Raw genomic sequence first — 15,752 nt, forward strand, 5'->3', positions numbered from 1 at the left:
CAAATTGATGTCTAGGTTCATTCTTTTAATGGGTCTTTATTAGACCAATCAATTTGAATATATTTTGATGTGTATAATACATTAGAATAGCTTTAAATATAATATTTTATTAACATTGAATGGGTATCAAAATCAATTATTTTTTTGTAACTTTGAATTTAACCAAAGTTGGTCTTGTATGACCGCTTCCTTAACGTTGATTTTGATAACATTTCCTTAACTTTGATAATAATGTTTCTTCGGTCTTAAATAATTCTAACGTTGATTGCCTTAAATGAATTTGACGTTTTGGCATTGAATCCTAGATGGATTTTAACGTTTTTCATTACATCATACGTCCATCTCCTTGGACTATATATAAAGGTATCTGCTTGTGTTCATTTGTAGTAGAGTGAACAAACTTAAAACTTTTCTTCCCTTTTCTTTTTTGCTGAATTTTTTTTCTGATTAATCTTTGTTGTTTCTGCTCCTAGTTATACTAGAAGAGCTTGTTGAATTTTAGGGGATACACCTAATAATATTCATCACGGTGTGGGCAAAATATCTTTAAGAACAGTGTCCTTGACACGCCTAAATCATATTCTGCATACTTCAATATTTTTACAACAAGGAATGTCCATGAAAGTTTAATAATCAATTATCAGTTGGAGAACTACTATAATATAGCAGGAATACCACCAGCCAAAGCAGCATGCAGCCACAAAAGGAGCAAATGGAGATAAATGAGGACATTGTCATAGTAGGTGCTGGAATTGCTGGACTTGCCACTTCTTTGGCACTTCACAGGTATAGAAAGAGTACGAAAAGAGCAATATACCCTAGAAAGTACTTTGTCCAAACTATGTGTTCATACTTTGTTCCGGTCAAACACTGCCACGTAAATTGGGACGGCGGGTGTACCAATTTTTGTGTGTCATATTTAACGGTCACGTATGCTATGTTCCATTTTATGTTTTACTTCTTAGTCTGATTAAAATGTTATGATACAATTTTATATTTAGAAATAGTTTAACTTTAATTTCTCGATTTATTCTTAATGACAAGGTTTTATAGCCACAGAAATATCATAAAATGTTTAAGAACACAAATTTCAAAAGTTTTTCTTTTTTCTTTTTTAAACTCGGTTACCGTTAATTAAACACATTCACATAAAATGATAAGGAATAAGTTATTATCAGAGGTAATTTATGATATAAATTAACAAGTGTATGATCTTATTACATAGTAAAATTCTTTCCATCTATACATAATTCAAGCTGATGAAAGTAATGGATTCACTTTTTTGATACAACCTCATTACTTTAAGTAATGATCTAATGGATTTAGTTGAGCACATGACTTCGACACCAAATAAATTCGCCTATATATGGTTATATATTTTGGTGCATGGTATTTACGTACGTGTTTTTGATAGAATTACTGATGGTTATTTTGTTCTTTAGGCTGGGGTTGCGGAGCTTAGTGTTGGAATCATCAGACTCTTTGCGAACATCAGGATTTGCCCTTGCTTTATGGACCAACGCCTGGAGGGCACTGGACGCTCTTGGCGTTGGAGATACTCTTAGACAACATTCTCTCCAGTTTAGCCGGTACGTGTAAGGCCACAAAAAGCTTAATTCGATTATTATTATATATTAACTTGAGTTTGTTGTAAGAATCCGTAAATTTTAAATTTTGAATCCGCATCTCTTTATGTCTGAACTTTTTGAATAGTCATCTCAGTTGATGAGCTTTGTACTTATCTCCAATTTAGCAACTAATAACAGTCAATCACGCAATTAGAACTACGCATTGTTTGGTTGTTCTTCTTTAATGTAACCTGCCAACATAACATTTTAATTTGTCTCTATCTACTTCCTATAAATAATCTTTTTAGTGGGTTGCGTCACGTATATGCTTAATACTTTTTTAGTGTGGAAACTTTGAAAGGAAGGTATCAACAGTAAGGATGATGCTACTGCAATATCCCTCTAAAACTTGATATATTTTAAGTAATTTTCCTAGTGGTCAATTGAAAGTGTAGCTTCTCCCCTGTTCCCAGTATTTACCCAACATGTAAAAAGTATTTGCTAAAGATGCATATATTTTCCGTTTTTGTTGCAACTCCAAGATCCAGCTATATACAGTGTTCTTGTGATGATTCATTGTGTAGCTATTGTTTTAGTAAATCCTCGTTTCATTGCTTCTCTGTTTCATCCAGATGAAGATGGGGGTGGAGGGGGAGATTTGATAGGTCCATCCCATGTGTAAGGAAGACATCTTTCTTTTGGCTTTGAAATGTCAAGCCAACTAAAGGAATAGTAAAGAAGATTTTATAGCAAATATTTTTTTGGTTTCACATTGAATATTTGACTCTTGCCAAACTCATGAGATCATTGATGACATCAATGAAGCAATCCTAAACATTATAAATAGGTGTCTTGCTCTCATTGTAAAATATACCAACAAAGAGAGAAAGAAAGAGTGAGGCATCACAGACAAAGTATAAGAAAATAGTATGTGAAAAAAATAGAAAATAGGCGATATTGTAGTGAGGTGAGAATATCAAAAGAGAGTTATTTTTTTTGAGTGTTGTAGTGGTCTTTGGAGTATTTTACTCGGACCTACAAAGTATAAAATTCTTTACTATAGTGATATCAGTTGCTCCTCTCAGGGCCGTGGTATTTCCCTTATTCAAAAGGGTTTTCCACGTAAAAATCTTGGTGTCGTTGTCACTCTTTTATTCTTGTTAATTACCAAATCTCGGTGCTATATTATTATTCCGCTTTTAGTACCGGAACTATTATTTTTGTGGGAGGTTTACTCCCAACAACTATTATCAGAGCACAGATTCTGCTCGTTCACGAAAATACTATTCACTGTCGGTAGTACTATACTCGGTGAAAAACAAAAATGTCCGGAGTAAAGTACGAGGTAGCAAAATTTAACGGAGATAGCGATTTATCAATATAGCAAAGAAGGATGAGAGATCTGCTCATCCAACAAGGATTACACAAGGTACTAGATATTGATGCCAAAATGCCTGATACCATGAAAGCTGAGGATTGGGATCACTTGGATGAAAGGGATGCTTGTGCAATCAAGTTGCACTTATCAGATGATGTGGTAAATAACATCATTGATGAAGACACCGCACGTGGCATTTGGACAAGGTTGGAAAGCCTATACATGTCCAAAACGCTAATAAATAAATTGTACATGAAGAAACAGTTATACGCTCTACACATGGGTGAAGGTACGAATTTTTTGTCACATTTAAATGTATTTAACGGACTAATCACACAGATCGCCAATCTCGGAGTGAAAATCGAGGAAGAAGATAAATCCATCTTGTTGTTGAACTCGTTGCCATCTTCGTACGATAATCTGGTAACAACCATCTTGCACGGTAAGACTACCATTGAGTTGAAAGATGTCACATCATCTCTTCTACTCAATGAGAAGATAAGAAAGAAGCCTAAAAATCAAGGACATGCTCTCATCATAAAAGGTAGAGGCAGAAGTTATCAAAGGAGTTCGAGCAACTATGGTAGATCTGTAGCTCGTGGGAAGTCTAAGAACAGATCCAAATCAAGAGCTAGAAATTGCTACAATTGTCATCAATGAGGTCACTTCAAAAGAGATTGCCCAAATTCAAGGAAAGGCAAAGGTGAAACTAGTGGCCAGATGAATGACGACAACACAACCGCCATGGTGCAAAACAATGATAATGTTGTCCTCTATATAAACGAAGAAGATGAATGCATGTACTTATCAGGTCCAGAGTCGGAATGGGTGGTTGATACAGCAGCATCTTACCATGCCACACCGGTAAGAGATCTTTTTTGCAGATATGTAGCACGTGATTTCGGCCTTGTGAAAATGGGTAACACAAGTTACTCAAAAATTACGGGGATCGGTGACATTTGTATCAAGACAAATGTCGGATGCACATTGGTTCTAAAGGACGTGCGACATGTACCTGATTTGCGGATGAACTTGATCATTGGAAAATGCTTTAGACCGAGATGGATACGAGAACTATTTTGCAAATCAAAAGTGGAGACTCACCAAGGGATCATTGGTGATTGCAAAGGGAGTTGCTCGTAGAACGTTGTACAGGAAAAATACAGAAATATGCCAATGTGAATTGAACGTGGCACAAGATGAGATTTCTGCAGATTTGTGGCACAAAAGGATGGGTCATATAAGCGAGAAGGGATTGCAGATTCTTTCCAAGAAATCACTCATTTCTTATGCCAAAGAAACAACGATAAAACCTTGTGACTACTGTTTATTTGGTAAGCAGCATAGAGTCTCATTTCAGACATCGTCTAAAAGAAAATTGAATATACTTGATTTGGTATATTCTGATATTTATGGTCCAATGGAAATTGAATCGATGGGGGGGGGGTAACAAATATTTTGTTACTTTTATTGATGATACTTCACGAAAATTAAGGGTTTATATTTTAAAAATCAAAGATCAGATGTTTTAAGTTTTCCAGAAGTTTCACGCTATGGTGGAAAGGGAGACATGTCAAAAGCTAAAGCATCTCCGAAGTGACAATGGAGGTGAGTATACTTCAAGAGAATTTGAAGAGTATTGTTCGAGCCATGGGATTAGACATGAAAAGACAGTTCCTGGAGCTCCACAACACAATGGCGTAGCCGAAAGTATGAACCACACCATTGTGGAAAAGGTGAGAAGCATGCTCAGAATGGCTAAAATGTCTAAGTCATTCTGGGGTAAAGCAGTTCAGACAGCTTGTTACCTGATTAACAGGAGTCCATCAGTTCCGTTGGCCTTTGACATCCTGTAGAGATTTGAAATGTGTAAGGAAGACATCTTCATTTTGGCTTTGAAATGTCAAGCCAACTAAAGGAATAGTAAGGAAGATTTTATGGCGAATATTTCTTTGGTTTCACATTGAATATTTGACTCTTGCCAAACTCATGAGATCATTGATGACATCAATGAAGCAATCCTAAATACTATAAATAGGTGTCTTGCTCTCATTATAAAATACACCAACAAAGAGAGAAAGAAAGAGTGAGGCATCACAGATAAGGTATAAGAAAATAGTCTGTGAGAAAAATAGAGAGTGAGCGATATTGTAGTGAGGTGGGAATATCAAAAGACGGTTATTTCTTTTGAGTATTGTAGTGGCCTTTGGAGTATTTTACTCGGACCTATAAAGTATAAAATTCCTTACTATAGTGACATCAGTTGCTCCTCTCAGGGCCGTGATTTTTCCCTTATTCAAAAGGGTTTTCCACGTAAAAATCTTGGTGTCGTTGTCACTCTTTTATTCTTGTTAATTACTAAATCTCGGTGCTACATTATTATTCCGCTTTTAGTATCGTGACTATTATTTTTGTGTGTGTGTGGGGGGGGGGGGGGGAGTGTTTATTCCCAACGGTCCGAGTCTTTGAAAAGTGATATCTCAGCTTGAATTTAATAAGCTTTTAACTTCCTGTAGGTTCGAAGCATTTTCAACAGATTCAGGCATGCCTACTGCAGAGATTTCCCTCGAGGCAAATAACAAACCGTAAGCTACACTCTAAATTTGATATTTTGAACAGTGTTCTAAAAGACGTTTTTCGGGTGAGTCCTAGGGCGAGGCGTACCAAAAGACACTGAGTGATCATAATGTCGGAGCGTAGGCTCCGACATTTCGAGCGTTCGCCTGGGGGTAAGCCCCAACGCTCTGGGTGTTCACTTGGGGCATAAGCCCCGAGAACTTTTCCAAATTTGAGCCAAAATTACTTAATAAATCTTTTTTGTTTAACTTAAACATCCAAAAGTGAATTCATAGTAAATTCATAGTAGTTTATTTGCAAAGTGTAAACTACATTTGCGTTTTTCATTTATTTTTTTTGAAAAATTGAAGCCAAAATCTATGGACTAACTGGAACTTAAAAGCTAAATTGTGATATTTTAATAATAACATGAAAGTATTGACATGAGTCATTTGTTTCTCTTTTTCTTTTCTTTTTTGGTTGAGCCAAATTAAATGATTTCGTTACATAACCGTACTTGTCAAATCTCACAACACAACTCTTTGTGTTATACAGTAGAGATTACGACAGCCGTTGTATGAAAAGACAGGAGATAGTGGAGACTTTAGAGAAAGAACTTCCCCCAGGAACTATAAAGTATTCTTCCCTCGTTGTTTCCATCCAAGACTCTGGACTATTCAAGTTGCTACATTTGGCTGACACAACTGTTCTTCGAACCAAGGTGAATATATATTCTTGTTTTTATTTTTTTGGGGTTAAATTTTCATATAGAATCCCATACCTGAAACCTTGATTAGTATTAACTATCCCCATATTTCACATAAAATTAAATAAAAAATCACCAAAAATTACGACTAAGCTAGCTCATAAGATATTATTGTTCTCTAAGCGCTATCATATTCGACTCAAAACTTAGTTAGATGACAATATGTGAAGCTATGGACTTTATTAAAAAAATAAAAAATAAAAAACCCTTAATTAAACCTTCAACTTCAGAAAATTAAGCAACAAATTAGTAGTAGAAAATAGGGCAGCCTAGATTGTGGTACAATGGCTAAGATTTCTTCACCCAGATATCGTGTTCGAACGCTTCCCTCTTTAATTGGTTTTAGGTAGAGGTGGAGCCAAAATTTAAAAATTTATGCGTTCAGGACTCTAATCGTTTAAGATATAATTGAGTTCGAAATTAATAATTTTTACGTATTAAATAAAGTTTAATTTTAAGATAAATATAGAGATTGGGCCAAGGTTATTGAACTCTATCGAATCCATACCTTGGTCTCTAACTCTTCCCCTAATCTTAGGCAGTGCGAATCAATTAACTGGGCCCAAAAAAGATTTGAATATTTCTGCTTTGCGTGAAGGTGTTAATAGGATGTGACGGTGTGAACTCGGTGGTGGCTAAGTGGATGGGCCTCCCGAAACTAGTCGATGCAAATCGTTCAGCTATTCGGGGATATGTTGAGTATTCAGAAGGTCATGAGTTTGAGCCTAAGTTTTGTGCTTATTTTGGAAGAGGAGTTCGCATTGGTTTCCTTCCCTGTGATGACAAGAGCTTGTACTGGTTTTGCACTTTTACTCCATCTGCCCTCAACTGTAAGCCTGCTCCCTTAATTAGCTTCTACACCGCAATTATTAGCATACCTTTTTCTTTAATTTCCACTGAAGATAATGAGATATATATGCATACCTTTTCCATACAAGATAAATTGGAGAATATTTTATTTATCTACTTTTTCCACGGAAGATATAATGCCACTGTAGTATGTTTTTGATATATGGTGGAAATAATTTCCTAGTTCATGTGGCTGGACTCGAATTTTTAGTCGGGACTTCTATGCAATACATGAAAACCGGATGAAAAATAAAAAAATAAAAAATCAATTCCTAGAAAAAAGATTACGAGAAAGTTATTTTCTGATATATTTAGTTACTAAAAATGTATTTCAAGGACAATATTTATAAGTATTATTTAATGGTCATATGACTTCCACGGAAGATAATTACGACCTTTTATTTATGTACTTTCTCCACAGGATAATCATATCTTTGTCGTTTTATGTCTGCTTATCTATTTCTTTATCTTTTTTTTTATGTGTCATACCAATATCTCTGGCTTTTTGTCTGTCTGTCATGTAACGCTTTTGAATTGCATGCATCTCAGATGATGAATCGATAGAAGGAAGTCCAGTCAAAATGAAGCAATTTGTGCTAAGTATGGCCAGCAACGTGTCAAAAGAAGTATACAATATCCTGCAGAGAACCTCACTAGATAGCTTATATTGTGCCAAACTAAAATTAAGATCGCCATTGAATATTTTAATGATATACAATATTGTCAAAAGAAACACTTGTCTAGTTGGTGATGCACTTCACCCAATGACACCTGATATTGGTCAAGGTGGATGTTCAGCATTAGAAGATGGTGTGGTTCTTGCTAGGTGCATTGCTGAAACTTTTTCAAAAAAATTACCAACAGGAATGGAGAAATTAGAAGATGATGATTTTTACAATAGAATTAAAGTTGGTTTGGAGAAGTATGCAAAAGAAAGAAGATGGAGGATTTTTAACCTTATTAGCACTTCATATTTGGTTGGTTTGGCACAAGAAAGTAATGGGAAAGTGATTAGCTACTTGAGAGAGAAATTCTTGGCTCAATTTACAATTGAGACTATGCTGAGAATGGGTGATTTTGATTGTGGGAAACTATTGACCTACTCTGGTTGAAGTGAAGATGTAAACTTCGTTTATTGCTATTATGATCAATGAGTAAAAGCACCTAGAAAAGAACAGTTAGAAAACGTTGTTGTAAGAACTAGCTTGTATGGAAGCTAAGGTTGCAAATGTGTCACTCTATCATATGTAAGGAGTTTATTTTTCAACTGTGCTATTAACGAGTACTTCCCTCCTCCCAATTTATGTGGTTTCATTCAAATTTGCAAGAGTCAAACAAGTTTTTCTTTTATTATAATTTTTCATAAGTCTTTCAAATACTTCGAATTATTAAGTATTGTAATTTTTAGTACTTTTTATCTACTTTTCAAATATATAAAAAAATTTAAAAATTCCGTGTTTAAATTAACAATCAAAATTATAGACGGGCTCTCGAAAACATACATTTGGACGGAGGAAGTACATAACTCTTACAACAATTAACGTACATGGAATACAACATTCTCCTTTGATGAAATTTAACTTTTTTTTTCTCCCTTGATGTTCGATTAATTTGGATTCCTGTTGTGTAAGTCTATTAAAGGGAGAAGCGCGCCCTGCTAGAATATTTTTTATTCTCAAGACTCGAATCCAAATCTTGTTGTTAAGGGTAGAGGGATCTTATCCATTCCACCGCAACTTTGGTACCTAAAAATTTAACTAACGAAGCCAGATATACTGAGAGGGGGATCTAAGAGACTTTATTTCACTTAACACCTTCATCCTTTGGTTCGAGTAACACTACTCTTTTCACATTTGATAGATAGAAACTCTCTTGCCTTTAAGGTCAACGGCCAAAATGAGATTGTTATTGCTGGATTGTTCAAAAGGTTAAAGACGACCTCAATTATTATGGATATAATACTTTCTTTTTAACAATAAAAAATTTATACAACAATGTTTTGCACAAATGTTGAATTCCATAACTCTTTTTCTTTTTATCCATAAACTTTTATTTGGACTATCAAAGCCTCATAGATTTTCTCCTTTATTTGAGCCTCAAATCTTTTTTATTAATCTTGACCCACCTTTTGAAGTGACAATCATTAGTTTTAACTGTATCAGATAATTTTTTTCACAATTTAAAAAAAAAAATATGTTATAATCTATCTATCTATATTATATTAAAAGCACAAAGGCCCTTAGCGAAATGTCGTTCGTCTTTTTTACCCTTTAAAACATATTTTATAATGGATAAAATTATAATTTAAGTTACTCTCCTAATATTTAGGATTTTAAAATTAATAAATATTTTACTTTCTAAAAATTCTCAATTTCCTTATTTGAAGCAAACCGAATTAAAAAATTTGAGGTCATTCGGACGTGATTTGGTTGGTTTCGGCATCGGTTGCCGAATTTGGAAATTTGGAAGATTTTACGCTTGAATCCAAGGTGGATTTGGTGTTTTGATGTCATTTTGAGTGTTTCGAAGGCTCGACTTAGTTCGTATATTGATATGTGACTCGTTAGTATTATTGGTTGAGGTCCCGAGGGCCTCGGGTGTGTTTCGGATGGTTAGCGGATTATTTTTTGGTGTTGGTGAGTTGCTGAAAATCTGTTGGTGTGAGCTTTTTGGTGTTTCCGCACCTGCGTAAAAAGGGAGCCACAGGTGCGAGGGTCGCAGGCGTGGAAGGTGGTCACAGACGCGGAATTTTGGTAGCTGGGGATCGAGCGCAGGTGCGCAAGCTTGGCCGCACCTGCGAGCCCGCAGGTGCGAGGAATAAGGCGCAGGTGCGGAGTCTGGGCGTTTAAGTGACTTGCGCAGGTGCGGTCGCACGGGTGCGAGTAAAAGGTCGCAGGTGCGAGAAGCCTGGGCAGAAGGTATGTATTGCACACTTCGCGAATTTTGGTGCATTCTTCACCATTTCAATTCGGTTTTGGAGCTTTTGGGAGAGATTTGAAGAGGGAATCAAGGGGGTTTTCATTGAGGTAAGTTACTTGAGCCCTAATACTCGTGTTTATGATAATTTCTCATTGTTTAATCATGTAATTAGTGGAAACTAGGGATGAGAATGAGGGGATTAGGGCTTGGGAATTGGATAGTTTGATTTGGGGATTTGAGGGACCAAATGAGGTCGAATTTTGATAAATTTTGTATGTATGGACTCGTGAATGGATGAGCTTTCTAGTTTTATAAATTTTGTCGGATTTTGAGACGTGGGGCCGGGTTGAGCCAACTGCGGGTTTTGGGCTAATTTGATAGTTTTTCTTGTAGAATTCATTCCATTACCGTATATTGATAGTATTGTACTGATTGTGAATAGATTCGGAGTATTTGGAAGCTGCGTTGAGAGGCAAGAGTATTTCGAGGTAGAGAATTAAACGGTTTGAGGTAAGTAACGATTGTAAATCTAGTCCTGAGGGTATGAAACCCCAGATTTTGTATCATTCTACTATTCTAAGTGACGCACATACTAGGTGACAGGCGTATGGGCGTGCATTGTTGGGGATCATGACTTGGTCCGTCCCGTAGCAACTGTAAAGTTGTATATTTTATTGAAAATATATGATACTTATGTGTTTTAGAAAGAGATTCTGTAAATTGGGTTGAATGTTATGTTCGGGCCTTGTGCTAATGCTGTTTGGACCCTTAGGGGCCTTTTCTTACTATCCTCTCACCGTTTCCGTTTGAAAATCTATACTCAATCATTGTTATACCTGTTTACTGCATAACTCAATTTTTATTACTCGATTTTGATGCACATAAATGTTATTTTGGGCTGAGCACCCTATTTTTATTGAAATGCCCGAGTGGCTTGAGAGGTTTATGACTAAGTGAGGCCGATGGCCTGATTTGTGAGGATATTTATGGGATCGGGATGCATGCCACAGCATGTTTGATATAGGCCGAGGGCCTGAGTGATTTATGCCATGATTTGGCTTGATATAGCGCTTGGGCTGAAGGAGCCCCTCCGGAGTCTGTACATACCCTCAGTGAATGCAGGTACCTACTGAGTGCGAGTGCTGAGTAACTGGGAAGCATGAGTGATTGTGAGGTATTCCCGAGTGGCAAGAGTGATTTGTGAGGTATGCCCAAGTGGCAAGAGTGATTGTGAGGTATGCCCGAGTGGCAAGAGTGATTGTGAGGTATGCCCGAGTGGTACAGGTGACTGTGAGGTTTGCCTGAGGGGTTGTTTATGATTTCATCATTTTTGCTCACCTTTGCATTTTCCTCTGTTTGAAAACTGTTAAAAAATAACTTTAAATGATTTTACTGGAACTGGGTTTAAACGAGATGTTTTGATTCAAATCCTGATTTTAAAAGCATGTGGTATTTTACTGAGATTTCCTGATATGAACGTTATATGCTTTATTGCTCGTGACTACTGCTCAGTCTTTATTTATTGTTGTTACTTACTGAGTTGGCGTACTCACATTACTCCCTGCACCTTGTGTGCAAATCCAAGTGTAGTAACACACGGTAGCGGTTGCTGATTATTCTGGTTGCAGATTTTCCCGAGGATAGCAAGGTAGCTGCCTGGCGATCGCAACCCTGCTCTTCTCCCTCTTATCTTCCTTTAGTTGTATTTAGCTATTTTCCAGACTGAGTTAGTCTTGATATTGTTAGACAAATTATAGTAGATGCTCATGACTAGTAACACCCCGATGTTGGGCTTTTCTTTTCTGCACTTTTGTTTTGATTTGAACTCCCGGTTTGTTTTAGAATGAGTCGTCTTGCCTTGTACCACGATAGGCACCATTACGACAGGTTAGGTTTTTAGGTCGTGATATTTATCTTTGAAAATTTTCAGAATACGGGAACGTGGGCCAGAGGGTTGATTTTATAGACCTTTCGAGCGGAGTGGGGAATTATTTAAATTGATTAATTATGGGTATTAGAGTATCTTTTGATTGGTTTGCACATTTTTGAATAGCTTTTGGATCGACGAGCTTTGGATTGAAGAGTTATAGAGGCCTTCGAGCCGGTTTTGGATGTTCGGAGCCAAGTAAGTCTCCTGTCTAACTCTGTGAGGGGAAAACTACCCCTAGGTGATGTATTTGTTATGTATTACTTATTTCGGGGGCTACATACGCACAAGGTCGAGAGTCCGTGTGTAGCTAGATTCATGCTATGTTCGGGTAGACTTAGGTTCACACCGTGTTATAGCTGTACTATTTGAGTTGTCTCTTGCCTATAAAATTCATTTATTTTACATTACGACTTGAGACTAGACTTGCGTTGAGTAATAGACTTACTATTGTAGAGATTTAACGGGATTCATGATAAGCCACAGATTAATTGTACTCTCCTTACAAATTCTCTCGTGTTATGCGTTCTCATCGAAAATTTCTCATAAAAATCTATAACTCACACGACTATTCGTGAGTGGGGTCGATGATCCGAAAAAGTTTCTTATTCTAATGGGATTGGGCCATTTACCTCGTCAGGATAGATACATCTATGGTTCGTGCCGTTCGACCCTCGGCAGTGCGCACACTAATGAGATCGGGCCGTACACCACGATAGGATTTATGTACCACACTCTCATGGGAGCGGGCCGTTCGCCTCGGCAATAAAATATAGTATGTATTTATGGTTTGGCAATGTTAGGATGGATCGGGCTGTACGCCTCGGCATTTCTATGAAATACTCTTTGAAACCGTGCGTAATAATTGGCAAGAAGCCAGTATATATGTGAGCTTCCCTTGATTTAACTATGATGACCTATATGGTAAGGTCCATATTATATATACTCCGATTGAGGAGGTGACTACTAGCTAAGAGCTTGAGATATTTTTGAGAAGAGAGTTGCACCACGTATCTACACCTGTTATTTTCGTTTATTTACGTTGATTCACACCTGGTTACTCTTACTGTGTCTGTTTTATTGGACCTCTAGTAAGTGTCGATGTCGACCCCTCGTTATTACTTCTCTAGGGTTAGGCTAGATACTTACTGGGTACGCGTTGATTTACGTACTCATGCTATACTTGCTACACTTTTTGTGCAGGTACTTATATGTCTGATGGTCTTCTGGGCGCAATGGCGAGGCTATTGCGGGGACTTTACCGTGAGCTGCATTCCATGTTACGCTCCGCAGCCTACAGAGTCTCCATCAGTGTTATTTATATTTTTTCTGTCTAATTTGTATTCTAGACAGATATTGTATTTTATTATATTTCCTAGTTGATGCTCATGCACTTGTGGTACCGGGTTTTGGGGGGTCCTACTGTTGTTTGTCATTGCAGATCACGTAGTTATTAACATTTCTCCCCTGTATATTCCATTTTATACTATTTAATTAAGGAAAAATTATGATTTCAAAATAGTAAAATGAGTGGTTAAATTGGTGAATCACCGTTGGCTTGCCTGACGGCGATGTTAGGTGCCATCACGACCTTTAATGGATTTTAGGTTGTGACATATTCGTCTACATTTATTAAGGTTTCTTGAAAATCTTCTATTAATGTGTGAGTTGCTTGTCTTGCTATTAATCCTTTTTGGGAATGTATTTGCTAAGTGTTCTATGCTTCCACAAGTAAAACATTCTAATTTATTCTTATAGTTTCTCTTTGTCCTATATTTTCTAACATGTCTATTTCTATCTAAGTAAGGATTTTTAGGAGATGATTTTCTCAGATAATAGTTCTTTTATTATATTGAGGCTTATATTTTCTATATTTTTTCTTTTTATAATTGTCTTTATCATAACTTTGAGTTGTGTATATTACATTTTTACAACAACTCATATCATTTTATTTTAGTTGTTTTTGTATTTGTATATGTGTACATATTTCTTGCAATATTTCCATTATATGTTGTATTTCTTGTCCTATAGACCATTTTGCATTTGGATTTTGTATTACTCCTTCTCATTTATACCATCTTTCTTCTATTTCTCTACGTAAAACTCCTGGTAATTTATTGAATAATGTTTTACCTAAGTCTTGGTCAAACACATTCCACTAAGAGTACAATAATAGAAATAATCGTTTAGGAATATCTTTATAGAATAAAAACTAACTTATACTTAATTGCTCTAGTCTTATTAATGCATTCTTTTGTAATATGACTAATCCACTATTTGGATCTTCTCCTGTTATTAGACTGTGTATTTTATTTATAAAATTATAATAATTTGGTCTCATTGCTATTAAGGCTTGAAATTCTTGTGGGGATTCGGACTTGTAGGTTTCCCATAATCCTTTTGTTGATTCTCCTAAGAAAGTTTTCATATATTTATACTTATTTCTGCATCTGTCTCATGATAGTTTTTTATATAGTTTGCTACTACTATTCCTTTCCAAAGATCTATTACTGAGTTCCACATTTGTGGGTCATGAGCCGTTATATTTAATATTTTTCTTTTACTACCCCCTTCTTGTAACCGAATAGGTTCCTCTATAGGCATTCTTTTTTCTGCTGGTCTTATATTTTATGTTTCTACTTCTTGTCCTATTCTATATACCCTTTTTCTAGGTACATTTCCTGTACTAGTATCTATTGTACTTTGTTGAGTTGTCCTTTGGAATGGGCTGGGACTAGAACTGGTTGACTCCATTAATTCTTTTTGGCTTATTAAGGAATCCGTTTCTTCATTATCGAAAATATCTTGCAATTCTTCTAGAATTTTATCAAAACTTTCTAATTTCTTTTGTAAGATGTTTTCTACCCTATATCCCCAATTATCTGTTCTTAATTTGCATTTTTTAAAATGTTTTTCTGTTTCTTCTAAAGGTTAGTCTCCTTTGTTTATATCCTTTACATCGGAAAGTTATATTTTTATCTTTCTTAGTGAGTTCTCGTGCTTCTTCTAAGGCTATATCTACTTCAAAGTCAGTTTGTGTTATTTTTATATTCATAAATTAAGAATTTTCTATAGTTCTCACGACCCAAATGTCCCTCCGTAAGATGTCGTGATGGCACCTAGTCTTTATGATTGGGTAAGCCTAACAATTGCGAAATAATTGAAATAAAAGTAGAATCAACCACTAAACTTCAATAGATAACTATATAACTGAAAAATACCGCTCGGCATGTACAAGTAAACCAACACTCGAGTATAACAAATTCCCAAAGACCCGATAATCACAAGTCACAAGCTTCTAAGAGAAAGCTAGGCGTCTCTATACATCAGAGTCTAAGGAAAATATATAAAAGAAAACAACATAGGAGGGAATATAGGGGACTCTGAGGTCTGCGGACGCTGACAGATATACCTTGAAGTTTGTATAGCAGCAACAAGTACACTCAGCTAATAGCGGGGTTGGTAGGAGGTACCTGGGTCTGCACATAAAACATGTGCACAAAAGTAGCATGAGTACACAATAACGGTACCCAATAAGTTCCAAGCCTAACCTCGGTAGAGTAGTGATGAGGTCAGGTCAGGGCGCTACTGGTATATAATAATTTAAGGCAGAAGATATTTCAATGTAATAAGAGACTGGAACTTTAACGAGGAGAAACTACGGAAAGATAATAGCACAGCACATAGGGATAAACAATAGGGGCACTCCCGAGATACCGTCTCGTAATCCCAAAAGTAAATTCTCAATAGGGAATCTCCCAAGGTACCGTCTCGTAGTCCCAAAAGTAA

General features: G+C 36.2%; 1 protein-coding gene across 2 annotated transcripts; it reads left to right on the forward strand.

Moving 5' to 3' along the window:
• The first annotated feature begins 369 nt into the window (after positions 1 to 369).
• On the forward strand, positions 370 to 8,473 carry LOC107828955 (monooxygenase 2). Of its 2 annotated transcripts, XM_016656354.2 has the most exons (6): positions 370 to 786; positions 1,443 to 1,589; positions 5,463 to 5,531; positions 6,058 to 6,223; positions 6,867 to 7,098; positions 7,667 to 8,473. In XM_016656354.2, the coding sequence occupies exons 1-6, from the start codon at positions 692 to 694 to the stop codon at positions 8,227 to 8,229; spliced, it is 1,272 nt and encodes a 423-aa protein (XP_016511840.1). In that variant the 5' UTR covers positions 370 to 691; the 3' UTR covers positions 8,230 to 8,473. The 2 variants fall into 2 exon arrangements, with proteins under 2 accessions (XP_016511840.1, XP_016511842.1); XM_016656356.2 differs by lacking the exon at positions 5,463 to 5,531.
• Positions 8,474 to 15,752: the final 7,279 nt, after the last annotated feature.

This window comes from Nicotiana tabacum, chromosome 15, assembly GCF_000715075.1.
Source record: "Nicotiana tabacum cultivar K326 chromosome 15, ASM71507v2, whole genome shotgun sequence".
In the NCBI taxonomy this organism is placed as follows: domain Eukaryota; kingdom Viridiplantae; phylum Streptophyta; class Magnoliopsida; order Solanales; family Solanaceae; genus Nicotiana; species Nicotiana tabacum.

Excerpts from the sequence above, each read along its gene's own strand:
- LOC107828955 (XM_016656354.2), top strand. The coding sequence starts at position 692 with ATGCAGCCACAAAAGGAGCAAATGGAGATAAATGAGGACATTGTCATA. Across the intron at positions 1,590-5,462 it reads CATTCTCTCCAGTTTAGCCG|GTTCGAAGCATTTTCAACAG; the intron begins GTACGTGTAAGG and ends AACTTCCTGTAG. Across the intron at positions 7,099-7,666 it reads TACTCCATCTGCCCTCAACT|ATGATGAATCGATAGAAGGA; the intron begins GTAAGCCTGCTC and ends CATGCATCTCAG.